This window comes from Anomalospiza imberbis, chromosome 27 (genome assembly GCF_031753505.1).
Source record: "Anomalospiza imberbis isolate Cuckoo-Finch-1a 21T00152 chromosome 27, ASM3175350v1, whole genome shotgun sequence".
Taxonomy (NCBI): Eukaryota; Metazoa; Chordata; class Aves; order Passeriformes; family Viduidae; genus Anomalospiza; species Anomalospiza imberbis.
In genome coordinates this window covers 2,642,365-2,668,452 of record NC_089707.1, presented here as the reverse complement: position 1 = coordinate 2,668,452, position 26,088 = coordinate 2,642,365, and the positions used below count along the sequence as shown (strand labels likewise).

The following is a 26,088-nucleotide window of genomic DNA, read 5'->3' as shown; positions in this document are numbered from 1 at the left end:
GCTACTCTGCGGCACGGCTGGCTCTAAAAGTGCTCCTTGCCACCTTTGGTGGGAGGTAGCTTCAGCTGGTGAAGTCTGTTCTGGGCTCCTCAGTACAGGAAAGACAAGGAGTTACTGGAGAGAATCCAGCGGAGGCCACAAAGACGATGAGGAGAGACTGTGGGAGCTGGGCCTGGTTAGTCCAGAGAAGAGCGGGCTGAGAGAAGATCCCATCAATCTTATATAAATATATAAATATCTCCAAGAGGTAATCCAGAGGATGGTGCCACTGCTCAGTGCTGCCCCGTGACAGGACGGGGAGTAATGGGTGCAAACAAAAACACAAGACAAACCCCTCAACACGAGGAAGAACTAGTTTATGTTGAGGGTGGCCGAGGACTGGAACAGCTGCCCAGGAGGGTGTGGAGTCTCCCTCTCTGAAGGGACGCGTCCCTGTTTCATCTGCTCTAGGCGATCCTGCCTTGGCAGGGACTAGGTGATCTCCAGAGGTCCCTTCCAACCCAAACAATTCCGTGATTCTGTGAACCACTGTGCCGCAGTGCTCTGACACATCCAGCACCAGTCACCCCACAACCCCCGCAGCGGCGGGCGGGGACGCTCCCGGCCCAGCAGGACTCTGGTGTTCTTTGGTTTTGACAAGAATCCACCCCCGCTGCCACAGACAGACATACAGACAGACACGCGGCACCGGGAGCCGCGGCGGGGGCGAGAGGCGGGCTCGGGGCTCGAACCCGGGTCCCCCCGAGCACCGCCCGCCGGGCCGCGCTGCCGCCCCGCGCCCCCCGCCCCGGCCCAGCCGCGGGGCGGCGCATGCGCGGGGCGAGCGCGGCGCTGAATGGGCGCGCCCCGGCCCCCCCCACCCGGAAGTGGCGCGCGCGCGGGGCCTGTGGCGGCGGCGGGGCCGGGCGGCCGCGCTTCGACACCGGCGCAGGTAACGGGCCCCGCGCTCCTCATCCCTCCCGCTCCTTCGCTACGGGCTACCCAGCGTTCTGCTGGCCGTGCCTCGCAGCGACCGGGGCAGCTCTGAGGGGCCGTGGGAGGGTCGGCTCTGAGGGGATCTGTGAGGGTCGGTGCCTCGGGGCAGCTCTGAGGGGCCGTGTGGGGGTCGGCTCTGAGGGGATCTGTGAGGGTCGGTGCTTCGGGGTAGCTCTGAGGGGATCTGTGAGGGTCGGTGCCTCGGGGCAGCTCTGAGGGGCTGTCTGGCCGTCAGTTCGAGGCCGGGGCAGCCGCCCTCAGGAGCCCGGGGCCGGAGCGGTTCCCCGGGACGCCCGCAGGAGCTCGGGTGTGCTCGGGGCCGGGGGCCGTGCCCGGCTCCGGCGCTGTGCCGGGCACGGGCAGATCCTGACTGACTTTGTGCCAGCTGTGCCCGAGGAGCTGGCGGTGCCCAGGGGAAGGGAAGTGTCTGACTCCCGGCTGTGCCTCCCGTCTCTCGGGCAGAGCCTGCCCGCTGAGCAGGGCACGGTGTCGCTTCCAGCTCCTGGTTTTTTCCGTCCCCTGCTTGTGATTTTTCCAGCCACACAGTGTTCTGTGATGTCTCTGACTCTCGGTATGAACAGCCTCTAATCTTTCAGACAGATATCACACGATCGTTCAAAAAATTCGTTAAAACTCGCAGGGTTCTATGGTTTCTTTGTGTTATTTTTGAGCAGCTCTTGACAGTTGGTGCTGCTGCTGTGCTGAGATCGTGCTTTATCGTGATGACTGTCATTGCCCAATTGAATCCTCTTGCCTCTTGCTGTGTGGATGTCGATAGTGCTCTGTCTTTTTGGCAGGCTGAGTTTTGCAATCTCTGGGAAGTAAAACTTTTGCAAGCTAGGAACATCCTTTGTTACATGTTTCTAGACTAAAAGTATCAGACTACTAATCCTGACTCGTGACAATTCTGGCCATCGGTCTGATACAGGTATGTGTGATCCTGGTGGAAGATGAATTCCCAGCATCATTTTAACTTTGTTTTCTGTTACTCTGTAAGCATTTTGGCAAAGTTCTTACCCAGCTGTATTTGCAATTCGTGTTTGTGAAAAGCGAGAAGCACTTTGGATGCAAACGAGCTCAGCATTCTTTGATTTCACCTTCTGGAAATGGGTGGCAGTGGACAAAGGGCTGGAGATGATCTCAAGCTGCTGGCAGATGCAATTAGCCTTTCAAAGATGTCATCAGCATCCTCCCACGGTACTCCTAGAGGTGGATCGGTATCGGTGCGTCTGCCAGGCTGTTGTCAAATAAGTTTGTCATGGGTAATTAGGAGCTCTTTGATTTCAGGCCTGTTAGCTGGAATCCAGGGCTGAAGAACTTGCCCTAAAGTAACAGCGTGGGGAAACCTTGCATTCCGGTTTAGGATGTTGGTGTCACACCCAGCAAGTTTTAGCGAGCCCTGGGTGTCTTTAACTCAGGATCCTGTCAGGAACAAATCCATTTAATGTAGGGGAATCAGCTTGGGGAGCATTTAATGTATATTTATATTAGCTCCAAGATCCATTGTGGCTTTTTATAGAAAATAGTTCATCTTGGTTTTTTTGGTTTTTTTTTTTTTTTTTTGTCTTTGCACTGCTATGGGGTTTTCTGCCTGCCCTACATCTGAAGTCCAATAACACTGTGCTTTTCAGGACGATGCATCCGAGGCCACTTCCTCAATCTTTAATCCTTAATTATTCAAATAAAACTCGGGAGTTACTGCACTAATGCAAAGTGTTTTGTAGAACTGGACAGTTTGGGGCTTTTTTTTTTTTTTTTTTGTTACTGTGCTTGAATGTTTGTCTCAACAAAAAGCTTTTTCACAAGTTGAATGTTGCAGCTCCTGCAGTGACAGCTGCCTGCACAAACTGTCCATTCCCAGTGGGAGGACTCCCAGGTCTGGGCTTCTCTGTGGAACTCAAAACGCCCATGGAACTGAATAATTTAGGAAGAGTAAATGCAGCAGATGAAAGATTTAAACCAGGTTCAACTAGAAAGGAATGCTCTGTGCAGACAGTTTTCTGACCCACAGTGATTCAAACATTAGACCCCTTGAATAATCCTGTGCGTGAATAACATGTTTGACTCACATGCACACTCAGGCTAAATATGGCCTTTCCTCAGCTACGAGGTCAAAGGGCAGGATTTGCATATCCTAGGCTTTTAAAAGGGAAGAATTCCTAAAAAATGCAATAGGATTGGCTATCTCAACAGTCAAGGAAAAGAGTCAAAGACTCTGATTCAACAAAATGTTTTGGCTCGGTGTTTTTTTGTGAATTTGAAGGCTGAAGGTGTTTATCACATTTCTAAGAAGCAAGGCCTGTTTATGCTAATATCAAGGAGAAGTAAAGCCTGAGATGCTGATAAGGGTTTCTTTTTCTAATAGGAAGGATAGGAATGTCTTTATTTCCCAAAAGGAAAATTCAAAGGTTTTGTCTGTAGAATATTGTGTTTTCTTGGTGTATCAAGTGACTTAAGCCTGGCCTGTGGAGTTGCCTTTATCAAGGCTTTATTGTGTTGTGTGTCTCTGATTACCAAATGAAACTCAATGCACATTCCAGAAAAATCTGCCCTTTCTATAAAGACCATTGATACTAAAGAATAAAAGTGTTTTTAAAGCTATTTTTGACATGTGTACATTCTGTTCACACAGAAGTTCAGCCTAAAGTTTCTTCAAAAAATTTCTCATCAGTGTAAATGCAACATCAGAACAGTGAAACTTTTATTTCCTTTGTTGACAGCTATAGTGCTGTTAAGGAAAAAAAATTAAGAAAACTACAAAAGGTGGTAGAATGGCTCCCAAAGTTCTTTTGGCTTGCATTCTTTACCTCTGAGCCTTTCAGTTGCTTTGCCTTGACTCCTCAGCTGGCCACATTTTCTGAATCATACTCTCATGTGCATCTGTAACTCTGTGACATCACACTTTTATAAGCTATAACATCTAAGATCACTGTAAAGCCTGATAAGATGTCTGTTTTGAGGTGAGATTGTGCATTTGAGTCATTCAGAGGAAGTGGAGGCTGCATCAGGGCTGGTTTAGGGTGGGGATTGGGATCAGGGACCCAGGAGCAGGTAACTGAAAAGGAACTGCCTGTAACAAAAGTGATTTCTTTGACTTTTTCCTGTGTTACACGACATTGCAGCCCAGCTTCTCCTTTGTCAGACACTCTGGGGCAGTAACGTCCCCGCAGGGTTGATTGCAAAGCGTAGTAACAAATGTGTTGTAATTTTTGTGTGGTCCATTCCGAACTCCTCCTTTTGGAGCAGAAAATCCAAGAGCTTTTAAAGAAAAGCAAGGATCTGAAGTTGTTTAGTCCAGCTGAATTTTTTATAACCAAGGGAAACATTGAAGTGTGACTAGAACCTGAAGTGATTTTCAAGTAATCAACAAATACCTGGAATACTGAAAAAAATTAAAATCAATTATGCTCAATTAACAGTACCTGTCCCTACGACATGAGGTAGGACAGGGATCTTTACCTTACCTGTTAATTGCCCAGTTAATTGTGGAAATTTTAAAGTGTGTCTGTAGCCTGATTTGCTGGAAATTCCTTGCTTTGGAAATCAAGGTTGGTAATAGCTGAATATTTCTGAAATTGCTAAATGTTTTCAATTTGGCCAGACAGATTGGTCTCTTTTGGGGATGGTTACTGGCAGTTCTGGTGTTTAAGAATATCAGAGACCCAAGTACCTGTGGTTCATTTCCATTTTTGTGTTGAGAATTGCTTGGTGAGCAATGGGAAAAGCTGGAATCTTTCCCCTCGAGGAATGCAGCAATGGAAATGCACATGAAAATGTGATGAACTGGAATATTATACACTTCATCCTCAACAATTTTGCTGTAATGGTAGCTTTCCCATTTTAGCTTCACCATGATTCATTGACTAAATATGTGGCTTCAAATTATGGCCTTATTTAAACTAAAGAGATACCCTGCACTGATTGGGGCTAAGCTCTCTGCTGGAGTTCCACTCTGTTACCAAGTGGACCCTGTTGGCTTTAATGCCTATTAAAAATTAATTGGCTTAATGTAGTCTAGAAAACCCTTACAAAATACCATCAAAATTACCATCTAGAATTGGACTGTTTTGGTTTTGTTACTAAAATTGTCTGAGCAAAAAGTAAAGTTACAGATTTTTTTTTTCTCTTCTGTATATTGAAAAGGGATTTCTTATAAGAAAGGTATTGAAAGAACTTGAGGTAACTGCAGAATTTCCACCTCCAGACAGAACCCAGCAGTGGTGGCCTGCAGGGTTTGCCTGCTGACATGTATGGTTTCAGTATTACCTTCTTTCTTCTATTTTTCCTTTTACTTCCAGTATTCTCTGCACCTGAATTCAGGCTTGTACTTCCATGATGAGCCAAATCACACTGAATAAATATTTCAATTGCTTAAAATTGTCTAAATAATTGGAGATCATAAAATGAGAAGGAATCATTGCAATCATCTCTTCGGACTGTCTTGACATAAACAAGAGGGTGGTATGTAATTAACTCTTCTAATTAACTTGGTTACTGGGGACTGGCTGATTTTCTAAAAAGAGGTTTGGCAACCAGGCCTCATTGGTGTCAGTGAAGTTTTTGCAGTGCAGTTTAACCTTCTGCTGATATTTATGTCTTATGTTTGCCTGAGCTTGTTTAGCTGTGAGTTCCAGCCTGTGCCCTGTGTTGTGGCTTTGTCCTCCAGCCTGGTGATTGTTCCCGAGTGCAGGTCCTGTGCAAGGACTGCCCCTGATAACAGTGTCCTCTGTGTGCTCCTCACGGACAAAGCTTGCAGAGTGTTTGGCTCTAATGGGGGGATTTTCTAACAAATTTAGGTTTGTTCTTGTTGTTGGTGCCCTTAGCTCCTTAATTGAAATTTGGATTTATTCTAGATGCTGTGTTGGTCATGTGCCTTCTGAGTACAAGGGTGATATGGCTGCCTAATGAAATATTAATTTATGTTTATCTGGAGATTGTATTCACTGTCGTGCTTGTGGTGCTATGGTAGAATACCATGTTCAAATAATTCATTGCTATGCTTTCAAACCTATTTCAGGATAGCTCCCCTTCCATCCCTCTGATTTAGATTGGTTCTTGGATAAAGTTGAAGTGTTATATATCTGTAAACTCAGCAGAAATTTGTTAAGCAGTTGTTTATTTGCTCCTATATTACTGAACTATATATTTGATTTAACTTCTTGCTCACTTGCTGCCTTCTCAATCTCTCTATGACATAGTCTTTATCAGTAAGTCTTTTCTTTTTTTTAGAACCATCATGAAAATGTTTACTTTGATGCCAGGAACCCAACTTCACTAGGAACTCATCCTCCAACTGCTTGAAGATTCCTTAGGTGAATACTGGGACTCATTAGGTAACCAATTAATAATCTGTCCAGTGAATGCTCTTTTGCTTTTATGTTCTAATTTTTAGCTTGAAAAATTGTTTAGTGGGAAGCCAGAGGTCTGTCTCTTTTAGAGCAGTATTGTCATCAAATACATTTGATATCCTTTCTAAGAAAATCACAAGTACTAGGGGACCAGCAGGTTTTCCTCAAACCTCTGCAATATCTGGACATTCTCAGATGGAAAAATTGAATTTTCCAGTCGTACATACTTGAGCAGTGTGGCTCTGATGGCTTGGGTTTGTCCCTACTGGCTCTAATGGCCTTGGGTTTGGCACTTGCAGAGAAGTGGCATCTGCACTCCGATTTCCCCTTTGGGAAGTGTGAGCTGGGATCTTGAGCAATGTCCCAAATTTTGGTGGCTGACATAGGACAAGGTTAGGAAATGTGTGTCAGTAAAGTCACAGGTCAGCGCTGAGGTTCAGCTCTTCTGCGTTGGCAAAAAGCTGGTGCAACATTTTTTAGGGAGCTGTTTTGGCCAAAATGCTTACTGAGGGGACTTCCTCTAACTCAGTAGACTGTGTGTCTGAAACTAATTGCTTGGGGGGGTGAAAAAAGGAAGTCTGCAAAAGGCTGTGTCTCTTGAACTGGCTGAGTGGCTGCAGGGGAAAATGGCTGCTGTTCTGTTTTCTGTCTGTGCCCAGGTGGGTCTTCCCCTTGAGCAGCAGTCTGCTGCACATTCTACTTTGTGTCAAGGTTTGAGCTTTTATATATTAAGAATGCTTAACACTTGCTTAATTACTTCAAAGGTGCTTCAGACTTCTTTACTGGTCAGTGGTAATTACAGGAAATGGAGAGGGCATTTGGAGCTCACTGCTGCAGCCTTTTGTATGGCCTGGTTCTTGAAACCAGCCCTCCTTAATGAACAGAGAATGACATTTAATTGGGAAAAACATTTTTGGGTGGATCATACAGTTTGATCAGAGATGTATTGTGGTTTGTCTTGCCATCTGTGGCTTATTCAGCTTTCCTTTTGATGAGTAGCCACTACAAATGATCCAGCTTGTGTGGCAGTGTCTGCTATAAGCTGTCTGTGCAGAGTCCCTGAAAGCACAGCTCCCTCCTCAGAGGCTGTTCATGAGCCACAGCTATGTCATATGTTTTGTGAAGTGATTCACTGCTTGCACTGGAAGTGGCAGCTAAAAGCCTCCAACTGTACTGATTTTAATTTGAAATGATTACTCTCAGTGGCCTTGTGCAAGTTCCTGTGCAGTTGTTTAGTGGCAGAAAGTAACTTCTTTGGCATTTCTCTGCCTCTTTCCTTTTTTTTTTTTTTTCAAATGTATTTGGCATGTCAGGGTATAATTAGAAAACTTTGTTCTTGAAGCAAAAATTGAACTGCTATTCTCGGTATGAAGTTTTACAGACTGCTAAAACAAAGGGGTACTTCATTATCCTTGTCCTTGAGTACCCCTTGATAAGCAAAGGAGCTGTGGAGCTAAAGCAGCATGGGCAAACTTAGTCCTGGAGACCTGGGGGCACCAAACTGCAGATGACAGGAAAATTACTGGTGAAGGCACAGATGGTAGCAGAGTCTAGAGACTTTTAACTTGGCAGTTAGGAAGGGGTGGCTTCTGAGGTTGTTGATAGGCTGGAGTTACGTGTCTGGCCTGCACCAAGGTTGAAGGGAGGAAAAAGCCATCGTGATTTATGATTTTTGGAGATGTGTGAATGAGGTTCCTGAACCCAGTGAGGAAGGAATTGATGTGATGGGCACAAAGGCTTGTGAATGAAGTGGGTTATTTAGGATCTTGTTTACTGCTGAAAAGTAGTTGCAATAAGACTTAACTTTACTTTGTTGCCTAAAATGGAAGATAAAAGTCATGTTCAGCCCCTCTGTCGCAAGGATGTGGTTCACTCAGGTGGAATGAGCAGTCTCTTGGCTGTGTAAATGACCCGTGTTGAGGAGATCCCTGTGGTGTGTTAGAAGGAGCTGACACTGTCTGCTCCAGGCAGCTGGGGGCTCTGCTTCCTGAAAGCTCAGTGGGGTAGATGCTGTACCCGTCTTGTACCTCTCATGGAAAGAGCTCAGTTAGGGAAAATAAGGGGAAAAAAAAGTGGGTCTCTGTGTCAGATCCATTTTCCTCCTTGTGTCTGTGTGCACTGATCCCTCTGCCATAGCTCATGGCTGCTCTAAACCATCACTGCTGAATTAAGAAGTGACCAAATCCTGTTTCTGCCTCAAGCTGCTGGTGCAGCTTTAAGGAAGAGTTTCTGTGGGAAGGTGGATAAATGTTTATGTGGACCAGGTCAAGGAAAGTATCTGGGCTAAAAGTGACCTGGGGAAACAAGGAAGTTTTAGTTTGGACATTGCTTCTGGTTTGTTTTGCATTGGCTGTATGAATTCTTGAGTGCCATGACAGGGAGGAAGGGGTGGCATGGGACCAGAAGGAGCAGTGAAAGGAGTCTGGGTGCTGTGGCAGCTCTCCACTCCATAGGATGTCCCAAACAGGCTGTTAGAAATAATATCACTGATAGTAAGTTATTAAAGAACAAATGCACTATGTAATAACTGTGTTGTCATCCTGAAGAAAGTAACACCTTGCCCTAATACCTGTTGTACACACTTCTTAACACCTGATTTTTTTAATTTTTCTTTTTTTTTTTTTCAGACAATGGGCACTGCATATTAAGCAGGGGTGGAAGACTGAAGCCCATCTGGGGACAGAATGAGTTTAAAAGATGCTGACAGTGCAGTTTGCCAGGCAAAGGCAGCCTATAATCTTCATATTTACCCCCAGCTCTCAACAGAAAGTGCTCCCTGCTGCAAAGTGACAGCAACCAAGGACAGTACGTCATCAGATGTCATCAAGGATGTGATTAACATCTTAAACTTGGATGTCTCCAAACATTATGTGCTTGTGGAGGTGAAAGAATCAGGTGGAGAAGAATGGGTACTTGACATAAACGATTCTCCTGTGCACAGGGTTTTGCTTTGGCCTCGCCGCGCTCAGGATGAGCACCCGCAGAAGGATGGGTACTACTTCCTCCTGCAGGAAAGGAACACTGATGGCACCATCAAATACGTGCAGATGCAGCTGCTCTCCAAGGAGACGGATGCCCGGCGCTTGGTGGAGAGGGGTTTTCTGCCCTGGCACCAGGAGGACTTTGATGACCTTTGCAATCTGCCCAACCTGACGGAGACAACGCTCTTGGAGAATCTCAAGTGCCGCTTCCTAAAGCACAGAATCTACACTTACGCAGGAAGTATCCTGATTGCAATTAACCCCTTCAAGTTCCTGCCCATTTATAACCCCAAGTATGTCAAGATGTATGAGAACCATCAGCTTGGGAAGTTGGAGCCTCATATTTTTGCCATTGCTGATGTGGCCTATCACACAATGCTTAAAAAACATGTTAATCAGTGCATCGTTATATCAGGTGAAAGTGGGTCTGGGAAAACCCAAAGCACAAACTTCTTAATTCACTGCCTCACGGCACTGAGCCAGAAAGGGTACGCCAGTGGTGTGGAGAGAACCATTCTGGGAGCAGGACCAGTGCTGGAGGTAAATTCATGCTCAAGTTGCCTTCTGTGCAAATTGTGTTTTAAAAACTTCAAATAACTGCTGTTGAATGCTACTTCTGAGTCACCTATTTGGTTTAGGCTTAAAATGTCACTGGTTTAGGCTTGTCACTTGGTGTAGGTTTAAATGTCACTGGGCTGCAGTGGTGCTTGGCAGCGTTGCCCAACTGCTTCTATTTGATTTTCCTCATTATGTTCCCTTGACTTCCTGTTGCTTGTAATTTGTACATGACTTAACTTTGCACCACTAAACACCAATAATCTGGGACAGAGGTTACCTGTGTTTTCCATCTGAAAGTTTTGATGGCATTTGAATCAAATCATAAGCAAATTTTTCATACTTACTCTTCCACTGAAACTTCAACTGCTTGGTGTGATCCTGCCTTTGTCTGTGAGCATTTTACTGAACTCATTTTTTGAGGGGGTTATTTTTACAGCTGTTTGTGGGAGAGAGCAACATTTTTAGTTGGGGAGAAAGTGGGAGTCTGTTTTGGCTTTTAGTTATTACAGCATTTCCAACAGAAAGCAAAATTAAACATGTGAGAAGGAGGGGATACAGCTGGCCCTGTATTAGGTAATGTCAGGATAAACTTCAACTGATCTGTTTGGCCTTTTACTCTCTTAAAGGAATAACTCCAGAAGAGTGGATGGATGTAATGCTCGCCCATAACAAAATCTTCAACAGCAAAGAGCTTCAAGACCATTATTGTAATTTTTAGGTTTAGTTTCAAATGTAGTAACTCCTTCATAAAAAAAAGTTCAAGCTTTTTTTAAAGCTCTTCTGTAAAGAATGAGGAATATATGCAAGTTCTTTTTTGTGTTGCTTTCAGCTGTCTGAAAGAAGAAGTAAAATTGAGGCTTTTTGGTTGCTGGAGTTCAAGTTTGCAGTTCTAAACAGAAAACAGGAAGGGGTCACAGTGGAAAGCCCTGTTTGATCAGCTGATCTCTCTGCATTTGATAAATTTAAATCTTTCATATCCTTGTCTACAGACCTGGTACAGCTCTGTCAAACCAGGCAGAGATTTAAAGTCCTGTATGCCTGTTTGTCTGCTGAGTGACAAATGCATGTATTCCTGGGCTCAGAACTAAAACTCGTAACTTTGTTGGAGTCACAGGCTGTTGTGTAAAGCTGGCCATGCTCATAAAGAGATAATTGTGTTTTTCTATGTTAAGACTAGTTGTGTTAAGTACCACAATTTCTTCAGACTTCCACTGAGCATTTAGTAATACTTTTAATGAGAAATAGTCTTTCAGTGTTGAAGAGATGTTCCTGTAAATTCAGTGTGCATCCAAGAGGTGGGCTTAGAACATGAGAGGTAAAATCCAGTTCTCCTGTTTTGATGCATCAGGGTTGATTCAGCTGACAGTGAAGCTTCCATGTTTCCCAATTTCAGTCACTAAGAATAATTAAAAAAAAAAGTCAACTCTTGGTCCTGGGGAGGGATGCACAGAAAGCTTACATTGCTTTGTGGAAGTTAAACTGACTGCAGACTCCTCTTAGAGCTGGTCACTTCTAAATCCATCCGTGGTGACTCATTTTGGGTTTTTACTGAAAGGAACTAACGTGCTACAAGGGAGTTTTTCTTAAATGGTTGTTTCTGGGGATTTTTTGCACAAACAATTTTAGTGTGCCCAGACAATTTGAGAACGCTCTGTTTAACTTTGAAGTTTTATTCTGAATCTGCATCAAAGTTGAAAACGTATATTTGACTAAAAACTTCCATGATGTAGAAGTGGGTTGCATTCCGGGTCAAAACTTCCTCATTTTAGTTATCTCTTCTTTTTCTGCTACCTAAGTAAAATGGGGCTGTTTGTAGGCTGACCTTGTGTAAAAGTTCAAGGGGTTAAAGCAGCTGTTTCTAGCACAGAGGGGTGAGCACAATTAGGGTGTTATGGAGGTGGATTTGTGATTTTATCTTTTCATGCTTAGGGAACAGAAACATTTCTTACTGAATCTTGTTTCTGAGTTGGCTGAATAATCTGAGTTCAAATCTCTGAACAGTTTACGGATAAACTATGTTTAATGTTTTTGCTCTTTGATTACAATTTCTAGACTGAAGAATGGAGTTACAGCTGGACCATGAAAGAATTGATGTTAAATGTTGCTTGATGTTGCTTTGTCAAACATCTGAGAGATGGAAGCCCTGATGCTGAGACAATGGAGTTAAAAATTAACCATGGTATCAGCACAAGTGCTGTCACATGGGCTGTGAGAGGAGAGTGGTCATGGGGCAGCTCTGAGCCTCTGACACTTCCTGCTCCATCCCAGCACCCGTTTGAGCTGTTTAAAAGGTTCCTTGTAGGAGAGCTCACAAGCAGAGATCAATTGCAATAATTCTGATTATGTTTGGCACTGCTTGCAGCTTTCCAGAGAAAAAGGAGCAGGAAGGGAGGCTGCTTCCCTGGACAGTGGTGTCTAAAGCTGAGCTTTGTGCTGGTCTTTAACAGTTCATGGACATTCAGTTGCCTCTCCTATATAGGAATTGCTCTCAGGTTATGGTTTGTTGTTTTCTTCTTTGCTTTCATTGTACCTCCAGGCTAAGGGAGATCATCTCCAGTTTCTTTAAAACTGGTGGGAAGATAAATATAAGCTCTGTTTTAAGATACTCCTAACATTTTCAACCTTTTCTAAATTTAGTAATTAAAATACAGTTCCCTGACTTGAAGCTTTGCCTTCTTGTATTGACTAAGTTCAAGTTACTTATGATTGAAATCCTAAGAAGAAATTTACACTTGGGAACTATTTGGGTCAAATTTGGCATAGTGAATCAAACCTTGGGGAGCTATTATTTGGGTCAAATTTGGAATAATAAATCAAACTTTTGTTTATTTTATAGTCTCAAACAAGACAAACCTTTCCATACACACTGAAGAAGTTTCCAATAAATTTATATTTTCCTTTCATCAGGGAAAAATAGCTTAACTGCATGTTTCAGCTATAAAATGCACAGCGTGCGACCTAAGACTCTGAATTTATTTTGGAAACTTAAAGTTCACTTATCTTCAAGCCAGCTAATTTAGTAAAGTGGCAGAAGATTGAGTTAGGGGATAGGAACATGTGGTGAGAGAACAGAGGGAATGGGAGCTTTGTTTTCTGGCAGCAGAGCTTCCCTTGGCTGTCTGTTAAGTTGTAACCCGCAGTGTCCCCTGTTTATTACAGAATTTCAGTTGCTTTTTGAGTGTGCTGAAAGTTCATTTCCCTCTGAAATGGGAGCTGAGAGGAGTTGGGACAGATGAAAATATTTGGGGTGTCGTAATTCTTTATGTATTATTTTGAAAATCATTGCTTATTCCCATTTGGATGTGTTCTTGGTTTTTCGGTGATGCTGAACCAGTCTTTGGAAAGAATTAAGGCCAAATAAGATGGAAATTCCAGCAGGAAGCTTTTATTAATTGATCTTCTAAAGAAGAATTATTATTGACAGCACAAGCAGGCGGGGGCAGATCAGATTTTCTAGAACTCACCAGATTTAAAAACTTCTAAAATTTAATCACAGCAAGTTGTATGCCTTACAATTCTGTGGAGAAGAGCAGAGCAGTTTGCTGCCAGCTCTGTTTTCTTCATGACAGGCCCACTGCTGCTGGTGGCTTTGGGATGAGATGGGCTGAAGCTCAGTGGAACTTCAGCTCTGGTTTTCATTTCTATTTGCCATCAAAGTGATGCCTTGTGAAGGCTGACCTGGAACAGAGACTGGACAGAGCTAAAGAATAAAGCAGGGATTTGTTAAAAGGTCTCCATGGATCCACCTTGGGCAGCACAAGAGCCCAGCCAGGGCTGCACCCAAGATGAACCAAAATGGTCCCAAAATGCACGAGCGCTCACGGGGGCTCTCACTTTGATCAGTTCTGCTCCATTTGCACATTGGAGTTCATTGTCCCATTCCAGCTCCAGCCCATGCAGTCCCATCCTTGTTTTTCTCTCTCCAGCCCACGTTGTTTGTGCTCTTGGGCCTGAGATTTGGATCATTTGTCCTTGGTCCCCAGCTGGAGAAGGAATTGTTTTGTCTCCCTGCTCAGTGCAGAGAGTTCACCATCCCCTGATATGAAGCCCAGACCCACACACTGAAGCAGCACAGAATCTGAAAAATAGAAAAGCTCAAACCTGAGGCATCAAAAGCCTACACATGCACCTTGTGGTGCAGCCTGCTCTGTTCCAGGGAAAGTGCTTGTTTTGAGGCCATTATCTCTGCATGGGTTTGCTTTAAGAATCCTAATCAGAAGAGGAATGGAACTTCTTTTTCCATTTGCTTGCATAGCACTGGTTTTTCTGGTAGAAATGTCATGTTGCCTGGTTTTCCCTGCTGCACACAACTCTTGGGGAAAAAATCATCTTGTTCTTTGTTCAGTCCTGCCAGGGGGATTGCTTGGAGTTCCCAGGACATCCCCCAGCAGGAGGAGTTGCAGAATTACCCTGAATTTCCTGTTGGTGCGTGGATACTTCACAGCATGGTTGTAAGGACCACTTAAACCAAGTTAAGTGAAGCCAAGCTCAGCCCTGAAGGAGTCCTTTCCCCTGCCAGGGTGTGGAATTGGAGTCTCCCCTGTCCTCTGGCACATTGGAAGCTGGGTCTGTGTGCAGGACTGGTTCTGCCATGGAGCTGAGTGGTTTACATCAAACTCCCAATAGCTTCTTCAGATTTTGGCAATTCTTAGGAAACAATTACATGAGATTTTTGTTGTGTTCTTGAGGTACATGCTTGGAGCATGTGAGTGGGGATTGGGGTTTTGTTGGGGTTTTTTTTAACAAATTAAAGGAGAATTTGGTGGTTTTCTGCATACTTCTATATCTATCCATGTTGTAAGAGATTTAAGTGTCAGGCTCCAGTTTCTGCCTCTTGCATTCCAAGGTAAGAGGATGGTTTGAATGACTTCCTGCCTCCCAGAATAGGCTATCCCAGCTCTGATTCCTGCTACCATTGCTCTGCTATTTTTGACTCACCCTGTTTTGTTCAGCTGGTGTTGTGCATTGCAGTGATTTAGTTTTAGTTTTTTGGTTTTGTCTTCTCATGGACTCACAAGGGAAAACAGTGAATGGGTTTGTTTATATAAAGGATTAATTATCTTTAGCTGAAATTTTCTTGTGAATTTATTTTGTCCTCTTCAAAGTATTTTGAAGAACATGGCAACAGTCCTTAAAGTTAAATATCACCAAAAAAAAAAAAAACCACCCAGAATGTTACCTGACTTGGAATGTTCTTTAAAAAGTTGTAGATGTTAAAGGCTCTTCTGAGGAAATGGGTACATGAAAACTTTCCTAAAACTGTTAATATTAGATCAGCTTTAAAAAATTTGCTGTGTGCTTTGACTAAATACCAGACACATGAGATCATAAGAGCCTTTAGTTTTAAACTGTATTCATTGCTTACATGAGTAATCACTAAGAAAAGTTTTTCAGGAAGCCTGAGTTATGGGATTTCTTAACTCCATAATGCCAAAAATATTTATTAATAAAAAATAATGTTGCAAATTTAGCTGTACTGTGATTTGGCTTCTTGGACATAACTGGTGAACTGATAGTTCACTGGTGGCTGAAGTTGGAGAACTTTGTAAAAATGTTTTCTGGGATCATTTTGTAAGTCCATTGCTCTGTAGCCTGGCAAAGTTCACTGTAACAGATTTCCCAAAGCCCAGAGTGGGAAGTTGGATGGTGTTCTGCAGAGAGAGGAGCTGAGCCACTGTCCTGGAGAGGAAGAGGGGTTTGAGTTACTGACAATTCACTGTGCTGATGTCACAGGACTTTCACTGCTGGGTTGGCAAGGGAGCTGACCTGGATTTTATACATATGCATGCAAAATGGGCTCTAAAAAAGGGAAACCTGGCTGATATATTGGTGGATAGATGCTGCAAAGAGCTATTGGTGGCTGGGCAATGCTTGCTTTGAAAACTCTGAGTGGGGATGCTGTTGGCACTGTGACATGTGTGGTGTGGTCTTGGAAAATCCAGAGTTGGAGCTCAGCCTCAGCCATTTGTGAGCACTTCTGGATGTAAATCCTCTCCCCTCAGCCATCTGTGGGCACTTCTGGATACAAATCCTCTCCCCTCAGCCATCTGTGAGCACTTCTGGATACAAATCCTCTCCCTTCAGGCATTTGTAAGCACTTCTGGATACAAATCCTCTCCCTGCTGAAGCCTGTGGATTTTTCTGGAGTTGCAGTACAGTTACTCTGCACAGGAAAAGCTCCTTGAGCTTCTTCCTTTAGGTCAGGAATAACAGTTCCCTGAAGAATTATGGACATTCTCCCAGTGTATAGGAAGTGTTTCAGATCCTCTGAATGCAGATAGTGGTGGAAATCTGCTTGTGGGAGAGCTTGGAGAAACTGGTCTGGAATTAATGGCCCAAAAGTTCCACTGCAGCACTGCTGAAACCCTTAAGGTGCTTTGAAAAAAAAGCAAAACCAAAACCAGAAGAGAAAGGAAGACTTTCAGCATACAGATAATGATAATGCCAGTGTTTTCCATGGAAATAGCCCCTATTTGGATGTGTACACCATGGCTGGGTGTACACGTGTGGGAAATGGATTTGTAGAAATAGACATGTTGTCCCAGTAAGGAGCGAAGATAAAAGTAAGTTTTTAATAGAAACCACAACAATGCCTACCACTCTGAAGTTATCATAAAAAACCAATCAGCCTATTTATTTAAATCAATAACCTCTTGAACAGAAAAAATTGAATACTCTCAAAAAATTACCCCTCATAAATCCTCATACAACACGTCTTTCATAATTCTATTTCTCCAAAATATCTAATCTTTTTTACAAAACCATCCTTTAAAACTTATTTCTATTTCCATTTCTCTCTCAACAATATCTATCCTATTCTGTAACATTTCTAAATCAACCTTTCTTATCTCAAAATTTACATACAAATACATACTATGTAAGCCTTCTCTCAAGTTCTAAACATTTTCTGCAAATCCATTTCCCACATGCACACAGCTCTGAGCTGGGTGCAGTGCACTCACACATCCGTCGTGCTCCGGATGTGGGAGCGAGTGTGTCTGTGTGTGTGGAGGAAGAGATTACACAGCTCTGTGCAATCATTTCACACATCATTTCACAAGGCTCCTGTTCTAGGGAGGAGGATTTCCTAATGGGGGACTTCATTGCTTGGAGCTTTGAGAGGAAATATCTGTGGCAGGAGATGCTGGGATAGTCTCCCCTGAGCAGTAATTGCATTTTGGGGAGGTTTTCTTCTTTAGATGCTGTCTGGTAGAAAGGTGACAAGCTTCCCTTCCCCTTGGAACACATGGTTAAGAGTTGATAAAGACATTCCCAGTAACTAATGGTACTGGACTTTTACATGTAATAAGTTTCCTTTGTAGTTAAGTGTGGCTCATGCAGAGGATTTTGTGTTATGTGTGTATTAGCATAATCCAATAGAAAAGTTAGAAATGCATGGTTAAGGTTTGTGCCATATCTGTTTTCTCTTTCCTAACACCTCATCATAAAACTCCATTTCTCAGTGTTGTGTAGCAGAGTAGCTGCCCAATGAGTTGTTCTGTAAACCAAAAGTTTTCTGTTTGTCCTTTTCCAGTTTTTTTGAATATACAACTTAGAAAATTCCTGGGCTAACTTTATAAATGAGATACTAATGTTCTGTCTCTCTTGAAGAAAAGTTGTGTTTAATGTGAATTTTTTTCCATGGTAGCAATACATGGGGGAATAGGATGTGGTTTGTAACTTTTGTGTGGAAGAGGTGATTTCATGGTGGTTGTGCTGTCTTCACACTGCTGAATGTCTTCTGAGGTCCTCATTGTTACTGATTGAGGCTGATTTGCACTCTCTACCTGTGGTTATCTGTGCTGTACTCCTGAAAATATCTAGAAGTGTTATTCCCTTCCCTCAGTCCCACCAAAATTACTGCAGGGGTGAAATAATGAACACATACAGTTCTTTGGGAACATGGGGGCTTCCTAGGCTGCCTTTTTGCTGTTTGTGTGCTGCAATTCCCCCAGTATTCCCATTTATTCTGGAGCCAACAGGAATCTGAACAGTGAACAGAAGAGCTTGGGAAGCTGTGCATTGGCACATTTAGTTTGAAAATTAACTCGTTTTGCTTTCTTGCAGGCATTTGGAAATGCAAAAACAGCACATAACAATAACTCCAGTCGTTTTGGGAAGTTCATTCAAGTCAACTATTTAGAGAATGGTATTGTCCGGGGGTAAGTACAGGGTGAGGTGATTCCGGGGGTGATCTCTGTGCTTTTAGGAACTGGGAAGCCTCTGTTGTACATAAAATGCTGCCTTGTCGAAGCTCTGCTCATATGAAAATAGCTCGGTGCTGTGGAGTTTAAAATTCAGTAAACTGAGCTGTGTGGAATTGTCAGGTGATGCACAATATTCTGACTTTGCTGTACAGCTTGCTCATGTTAAGGATCTGCTGCTGTATCTTTACCTTCATGGTAAATGAAGGCTTTTGCATGATACCCCCTGCCCTCTCCATTTTGCATTTAAAAACAGAAGATCTGAATTTTTAAGAGGAGTGGAGAGAAGTGAAATAGATTTGAGGAAGCCATTTTAAAGAAACAATTTAAACATCAGCTAGAGAGATAAAGAAAGTTATGAAATTACTTAATCAAATGTGTGTGCTTATATCTGAAGGTCTTAAAACATGAGATATTTAATGCCTGCATTTGCTGGTTCTGAGGGACTGTGGAGTGTCACGAGCAATCCCTGACCTTGATGCTTCAGTGTTTCTTTTCTTTGGATTTCTTCTCATTTGCAATAACATGAGTGGCTGGGAACTCTGTGCCACATGTGCCTTGCATGTTATTCTGAAAAAATTTAACATATTTTCAGACCCAGTCACACTAGCTCAGGAGATTGGTACAATTTGAATACGCTTGTTTTGTCTTCAGCCTGAGGAAAAGGTGCTCGAACTTTGTCCTTAATCATTGTACCCCTTGTCAAGGACTTGGAATTATTGTTTAGGTTACTTTGTCACTCTATAGGGGGTTTGCTGGCTGGCTTCCATTCTGGGCTGATGTCTTCACTGACATAAAAATCCAGCAGATTTATTGGGATGAGAATCAGGCAGATATCTGGGATATTTCTGGGGTCTTGCCTTGGCATGCCTTGTGAGATGAGTGTTAATTTTTCAGGATGACAAATTGTTACCACTCTGTGGGTCTTGCTTCTGGGGCACTTTTCATCAGCACTTTCCTTGCTCGGTCTGCCTGTTCTAGGTTATCTGCACTCAACCCAAGCACTGCAGAGAGGTGTTCCTTGGGTATTTCTGTGTTCCTGTCACAATATAGGGCCTACTGAAATTCTTGCTCTAGATTTAAAGTAGTGTCTAAGCTATTCTCTTGCACATTCTAGTGCAGATCTCATTATTTGAATTCTCTTGGCAGTTGCTGTCTGAAGTTTTCTGAGGTCTTTTCTTTTTGCCATCATGATTGTTTCATTTTCTGTGCCTCCTTAGGGCTGTGGTTGAAAAATACCTGCTTGAAAAATCTCGTCTGGTTTCTCAAGAAAAAGATGAAAGGTAAGAGAGAAATACAGTTTTCCAAGAGAGTTAAAATTCATGCAGTAGTTTAAGAGCATCTGAATTATAGAGAATAAAACAAAATCCACTATATTTTAATGAGAGAAATGCATTGACTTTGCAGGAACTACCATGTCTTTTATTATTTGCTACTTGGAGTCAATGAGGAAGAGCGTAAAGAATTTCACCTCAAGCAACCTGAAGATTATTTCTACCTCAACCAGGTAATCTGTGATTTACCAATGCATTGGTGAGGGTTGTCTGTGTGTTGTTCAAAGATGAAAGGAAGGAGACTGGATTATACTGGGCTTTTTGTGATGTTTGGGTTTCACTCTTTGCCTTTTTTTGGATTTCTCTTTGCAGCATAACTTGAAAATTGAAGATGGGGAAGATCTCCGACATGAATTCGAGAGATTAAAACAAGCCATGGAGATGGTTGGCTTCCTTTCAGCAACAAAGAAACAGTAAGTGGAATTCTGTAAGCTTTTGTTACTGGCAGTTATTGTTCATGGCTTGCAACGAGCAGTTGGGATCAAAGTAGTTCTGTAGGGAACGAGGAGAGCTGAGTGTTTGAGAGCTTACAGACTAATTCTTGAGGCAGGAATAGGTCTGCTAACGTGTCATAATGAGCTCTCTTAAGAAAAATTCTGACATAATTCAATTTTTCTTCCTTAGGATCTTTTCAGTTCTTTCAGCTATTCTGTATTTGGGCAATGTCACGTACAAGAAGAAAGCCACGGGTCGGGATGAAGGGTTGGACGTGGGACCTCCTGAAGTGTTGGACATTCTTTCCCAGCTGTTGAAAGTAGAGTATTTCTCTTTAGCATGAGTGTGTGATACACCTGTTTGTCATGTTCTACCTCAGCATTTCACTCAGATATCCCAATTGCTGTATCTAAATCTCCTTTGTGACACTTCCACAAAATGTATCTTGTGGGAGGGGAAACATGAAATTAGTGAGATTATTGGGGTTAGAGATGGAAATAGAATTTGTTGACTCACCAATCACAGAGATGAGCAAGATTAGATTCAGTGTAGGTGTGTTCTTTGCCACCACGGGGAAACATCTGAATGAATGTAAACAGAATAATTTAAACAAGTTGTAGGACTTGTAAAGCTACTGATGGATGATAAGTGTGGCTGTTGTCAAAGAGCTTCTCTGAAGAAGTTGTATGTCCACTGCTGCAGTCAAATAACTTGTTGAGGAGTTTCATGGTGACAGCAGCTCTTATTCTCTCCTGTTTTGAAGGTTAAACGGGAAATCCTGGTAGAAGTGCTAACAAAAAGAAAAACTGTGACTGCTAATGATAAGCTTATTTTGCCATATAGTCTCAATGAGGTGAGTAAAAAAGCACTTGTAGAGTGCTTTTAAATAAATGAAACTTGCTTTTTTGGATTAAAAAGCTATTATGGTGCACTTTCACATTTTGTGAGGGATGGTTGGAAAGTTACAAGTGTGAATAAAAGGCAAATTGTGGTTTTATTCATCTCTGCTGGGGTTGTAACCTGTGGGGGACACTGGTTTGGAACAGAAATGATTATTTTTTTAAACAGAATTCTGAAGATTGTTTGATCTGCAGGCAATAACAGCTCGTGATTCCATGGCCAAGTCCTTGTACAGTGCTCTGTTTGATTGGATTGTTCTGCGAATCAATCATGCACTCCTTAACAAGAAGGACATGGAGGAATCTGTTACAGTAAGTAACAAAACCAAGTCTTCGCAGGCAGCTGTATGTTTGGACCTAACAGTCAATGCTAGAGATGATGTGTTGTGATATCTGGGATGAATTTTAACACTTCTCAAGCCCATGGTAAATTTCCAGGTAATATTTAATAATCTGTTTTCACAGTAGGCAGAACTATTAAATATTTAAAATCTTTCAGCACAGACTGCACTGCTTTCTGGAGTGTTTATCTGTTGGGGGGTAAGGCACTGTATGACAGATTGGTAACTAGATTTCTACATCTTCTTTTAGTGTCTGTCCATTGGTGTACTTGATATTTTTGGATTTGAAGATTTTGAAACCAACAGCTTTGAGCAGTTCTGTATAAATTATGCAAATGAGCAACTTCAGTATTATTTCAATCAGCACATTTTCAAATTGGAGCAGGTAAGAAACGAGAGTGGCTGAAGTGAAACCTGTTTTTATCAAGTGTTTGTGTATTATGTGAACTTAGCCTTTACTCTGCAAAACCCCATGGCATAATTGCTTGAATATTTCTGAAAGTCTTTACTTTTAAAATTTCTTCTTTCACTATTGCTTGTTCTTGTACTAATGGGGTCTCTCTTCAGAGGGCTGGCACTAAGTCAAGTTTCTGCTTGACTGCAAAAACTAAGATAACATTCAGGTGATCCCAGACAGAAGTCAGCTAAAACTGTGAACTTTGCTATTGGAAGTCTGTAGCTGAGGGGTTGGATTCAGGTGTTTTTGTTTAAATGGTTGGGAAACAGCTTCTCTTACTTTTATCAGTATTTAATAATCAGTCTTTGCTGCTTCTCCCACCCAACTGCGTTTAGGGGATACAACTGTGATCCTGGCAGTGGTTCTGAACTCCTGGTACTACTGGCATGTGTTGATTGACTGGTTTGCAGGTGCTGTCATCTGACAGAGCACTCTGGGTGCTGCAGGAGCCAGCAGAGCCTGCACCTGGACTCTACAGACTGGGTTGTGCAGGAGGGTTTGCTCCACACGTGGTTTTTTTCTGCTTTGTGCAGAAGTGTGGTTCTCAGGTCACTTCTGAAAGGAGTCATTCTCTAGTATGTGGTACTTTGTCAACAACTTTAGGCAAGCATTTTAAAGAAAATAAAATTGCCAAACATCCAAACTTTGTGTGTAAACATAATGTTGAGGTCCCTGTTTTGTAACTTGGGACAGAATTGGCTATCCAGGCTGGCCAGAGTAAATAGTTACATTGTTGTCTTCTTCTTTTTTTTTAATGCCATTTTTCCAAATAAGCTTAATCCTTGAATGACCCATTTCCTGTGTCTCTTGCAGCCTAAGGGCCCTCAGGGGAATCTCTATATCTTTTTAAATAAAGGCTTGTTTGTCTGTGGAAAATGGCATTTCAGATCTGTAACACGGTGTGCACTGTGTTGGGGAGACTGAATTCCACCTACTTAAAAATAATGCATTTATCATCATCATCTAGACCATGAGAGGTGCTCTTTGTCCTTTGTTAAACATAAAACTTACCAAATTTTCTGTGTGATTCTTATTTTTACTTTATCATTTTTTTACTTTATTACCTTATCATCAGCTTTTTTTGTGTGTATTTACAGCATTAAGAAGATCTGGTATTTTGCTTCTGTATCTTGTAGTGAGAAGCTTGTCTTGTCAAGCATTTGAGGGATTGTGACTTCAGCAGAGGAGCTTCATGTTCTCTTGTCAGGGAGCTCCAAATGTTCTGAGCCTAAGCAATATCCATTGCTTCCTGAGGGAAGTTCTGGTGCTGATGTTGTATAGGCCTTAACTGCTTGTTTTGAAACTTCTGTTATTTCTTCTGACTGTGCAATATGAAAATTCTGGAATTGATATTTAACTACTCTCATTTCCCATATTACAAAAGCTATGGAAGAGCAAAAAGCCTTGAACTCCTCTATGTGTGCCCAGTTTTGCTGGAGGGCTGAGGATGTAATGTCTGACTCCAGGGTCCTAGGCTGCTGATTGCTGGAAGGCAGAGCACAGCAGAACATTCCTTGCACAGCTTTGGTTTTGAAATAGTTTGACCCCAAACAGACACTGCTGGGTGACATGCCTGAGGACCTTTGATCTGTGCCACTATGCCTGTTCTTATTTATAATTTCTCCTTATTTTTGTCTCTGCTGCCTGAACTAACAAGCTCCACTTGCTGTGGCTGTCCAAGGCTGTGTTTTAAGCACTTAGACCACAGGACATCAGAGGTCAGGGCACTGTACTGACAAGGGAATTTTCTTGAGCCACACAGGAGGAATATAAGAGTGAAGGGATCACTTGGCACAATATTGACTATACTGATAATGTGGCCTGCATTCACTTAATCAGCAAGAAACCCACTGGCCTCTTCTATCTTCTGGATGAAGAAAGCAAGTAAGCAACAAACAACTGCAAAAACATGTGGCAGGGAGGAGGGAAGGACTGTGAAAGGGAACAGAAATGCAGCACTGCAAAAAGGAGGGGAATGTTGTGGGAAGCAAATCGTTATTTATGACTCTGATTTACACTGGAGTTTGTTTCTAATGACTCCAGTATGGTGGTAAAATACATCGATGCTAAAACTGAGCTTTGGCTTATGCAAACTTAGGAGCTTCCATGTTTGTGGCTTACCATGGAACTGCAGTTAAAGTAAAATGTATGTCTGTAAGTCTTTATGGCATTAAGTAGCAGGTGTGGTAAATAGTTAATGTGATGCTAATTAATTTGGCTGGTGAAGTGGGAGGAAACATTGACATCCACTTGAAACCTCAGAATATTCTGCTGTGTGTGGAGCTGCTTGGTTTGAGTCCAGAAACTGAGCCCACCTTTAAAATTCAAAGCAGGTGTAGAGATCTTGGGACAATTAATACTTTCCACAAGCAATAATAGGTGTTCATTCTGTCACCCTAATAAACATACCTGTATTTGGGAAGTAGCTGACCTCTTTTGTCTTGTATTCCCAGTTTTCCACATGCCACCAACCAAACTCTACTGGCAAAATTCAAACAGCAGCATGAGGAGAACAAGTTTTTTGTCGGAACCCCAGTGATGGAGCCTGCTTTTATCATTCGCCACTTTGCTGGCAAAGTGAAATATCAGATCAAAGTACGTGGTAGATCTGATGGGCACAAAAGGAAATCCCTTGTCTTTCTGGGAGTTTTTTGTCAAGATGTAGAAAATTTGCTGGGAATGGGCTGGATCAGAAGGGTTCTCAGAGGTACTTCGGGTTTGTTTTTAGGGTGGTGGTGTAGATGGGACGGTAACCTTCACAATTATTCTGAATGAACGAAACAGGGAGTTTTTGCGAGATATTGTGGTTCCATGTGCCTATTTTGCAGGATTTCAGGGAGAAGAACATGGATTACATGAGACCTGACATCGTGGCTCTGCTGCGCAGCAGCGACAGCGCCTTCGTGCGGGAGCTGATCGGGATGGACCCGGTGGCCGTGTTCCGCTGGGCCGTGCTGCGCGCGGCCATCCGCGCCATGGCCGTGTTCGCCCAGGCCGGCCGCGAGAGGGCACAGAAAACGGCAGGTGGGGCTGAGGAGCGGCAGGGATGGACTGGGGAAGGGCAGGGATGGACCAGGGAAGGGCAGGGATGGACTGGGGAAGGGCAGGTGGGGCTGGGGAGCGGCAGGGATGGACCAGGGAAGGGCAGGGATGGACCGGGGAAGGGCAGGGATGGACCGGGGAGCGGCAGGTGGGGCTGGGGAGCGGCAGGATGGACCAGGGAAGGGCAGGGATGGACCGGGGAAGGGCAGGTGGGGCTGGGGAGCGGCAGGATGGACCAGGGAAGGGCAGGGATGGACCAGGGAAGGGCAGGGATGGACTGGGGAAGGGCAGGGATGGACTGGGGAAGGGCAGGTTGGGCTGGGGAGCGGCAGGCATGGACCGGGGAAGGGCAGTCATGGACTGGGGAAGGGCAGGGATGGACCGGGGAGCGGCAGGTGGAGCTGGGGAGCGGCAGGCATGGACCAGGGAAGGGCAGGGATGGACCGGGGAAGGGCAGGGATGGACCGGGGAAGGGCAGGGATGGACTGGGGAAGGGCAGGGATGGACTGGGGAAGGGCAGGTTGGGCTGGGGAGCGGCAGGGATGGACCAGGGAAGGGCAGGGATGGACCAGGGAAGGGCAGGGATGGACCGGGGAACGGCAGGTGAGGCTGGGGAAGGGCAGGGATGGACCAGGGAGCACCAGGTGGGGCTGTGGAGCGGCAGGGATGGACCAGGGAAGGGCAGGGATGGATCAGGGAAGGGCAGGGATGGACCAGGGAGCAGCAGGTGGGGCTGCAGAGTGGCAGGGATGGACCAGGGAATGACAGGGGAGCGGCAGGTGGGGCTGGGGAAGGGCAGGGATGGACAGGGGAACAGCTGGTGGGGCTGGGGAACAACAGCGATGGACCAGGGAGCGGCATGGATGGACCAGGGAGCGGCAGGTGGGGCTGGGGAAGGGCAGGTGTGGAACAGGAAACGGCAGGTAGGGTTCAAAAAGTGCAGGTAAGGCATGGGGAAGTGCATGTATGGCATGGGAAATGGCAAGTTATCTCATAAAACTGCAGTTAGGGCATGGGAAAGTGCAGGTAAGACTCAGAAAGTGCAGGTAGGGCTGGGAAACTGCAGCTGTGGCACAGAAAACTGCTCTGAAAATGCGTAATACTCTACGATTGCTCTGCTGGCAGAATGAGTTTGTGGCAGAACCTCATCAACCAGACACCATCTTTGGTGCTAAAGGCAAAATGAGTGTGGAAATGGTTTAATTACCAACTCCTCAAAATGGAGGAGGTTGTCACTGTTCTTACCTGAGGTCATTCAACTTTCTTCCTCCAGTCAGTGAAGCATTTCCAGCAGTCTGGGACAGACTTGAAGGCCTGCTTGTGAAAGTTGGGGTTGATAGTTCTGGTATTCTCATCATATCACTAGTTTTGATCTTCTTGGACCTCTGTGAAGTATCAAATGAGTATTCAGGATTAATGACTAAATTTGAGCAGCTGCAACTTCCTTTCTAGTAGAAGGAAGTTTGAGCAGAAAAGTACTGCAGCTTGATAAAGGACTGGATAAAAACTCCAGG

At 43.7% G+C, this 26,088-nt stretch overlaps 1 protein-coding gene across 8 annotated transcripts in view; it reads left to right on the top strand.

Annotated features, from left to right (window-relative positions):
- The first annotated feature begins 818 nt into the window (after positions 1-818).
- Positions 819-26,088, top strand: part of MYO9B (myosin IXB) — a 43,479-nt gene continuing 18,209 nt past the window's right edge. For all 8 annotated transcript variants that reach the window (XR_010993800.1, XM_068173724.1, XM_068173723.1 and 5 more), the window contains exons 1-14: positions 819-931; positions 6,205-6,308; positions 8,951-9,844; positions 17,930-18,024; positions 19,287-19,349; positions 19,474-19,573; positions 19,713-19,813; positions 20,025-20,154; positions 20,599-20,688; positions 20,930-21,046; positions 21,326-21,460; positions 23,295-23,416; positions 23,986-24,127; positions 24,361-24,556. Coding sequence is in view for 7 of the 8 variants with exons in the window: in XM_068173724.1 (XP_068029825.1) it covers positions 9,008-9,844; positions 17,930-18,024; positions 19,287-19,349; positions 19,474-19,573; positions 19,713-19,813; positions 20,025-20,154; positions 20,599-20,688; positions 20,930-21,046; positions 21,326-21,460; positions 23,295-23,416; positions 23,986-24,127; positions 24,361-24,556 (2,128 nt within the window). In the remaining variant the exon portion in view is untranslated. The remainder of the gene's footprint in view (positions 932-6,204; positions 6,309-8,950; positions 9,845-17,929; positions 18,025-19,286; positions 19,350-19,473; positions 19,574-19,712; positions 19,814-20,024; positions 20,155-20,598; positions 20,689-20,929; positions 21,047-21,325; positions 21,461-23,294; positions 23,417-23,985; positions 24,128-24,360; positions 24,557-26,088) is intronic.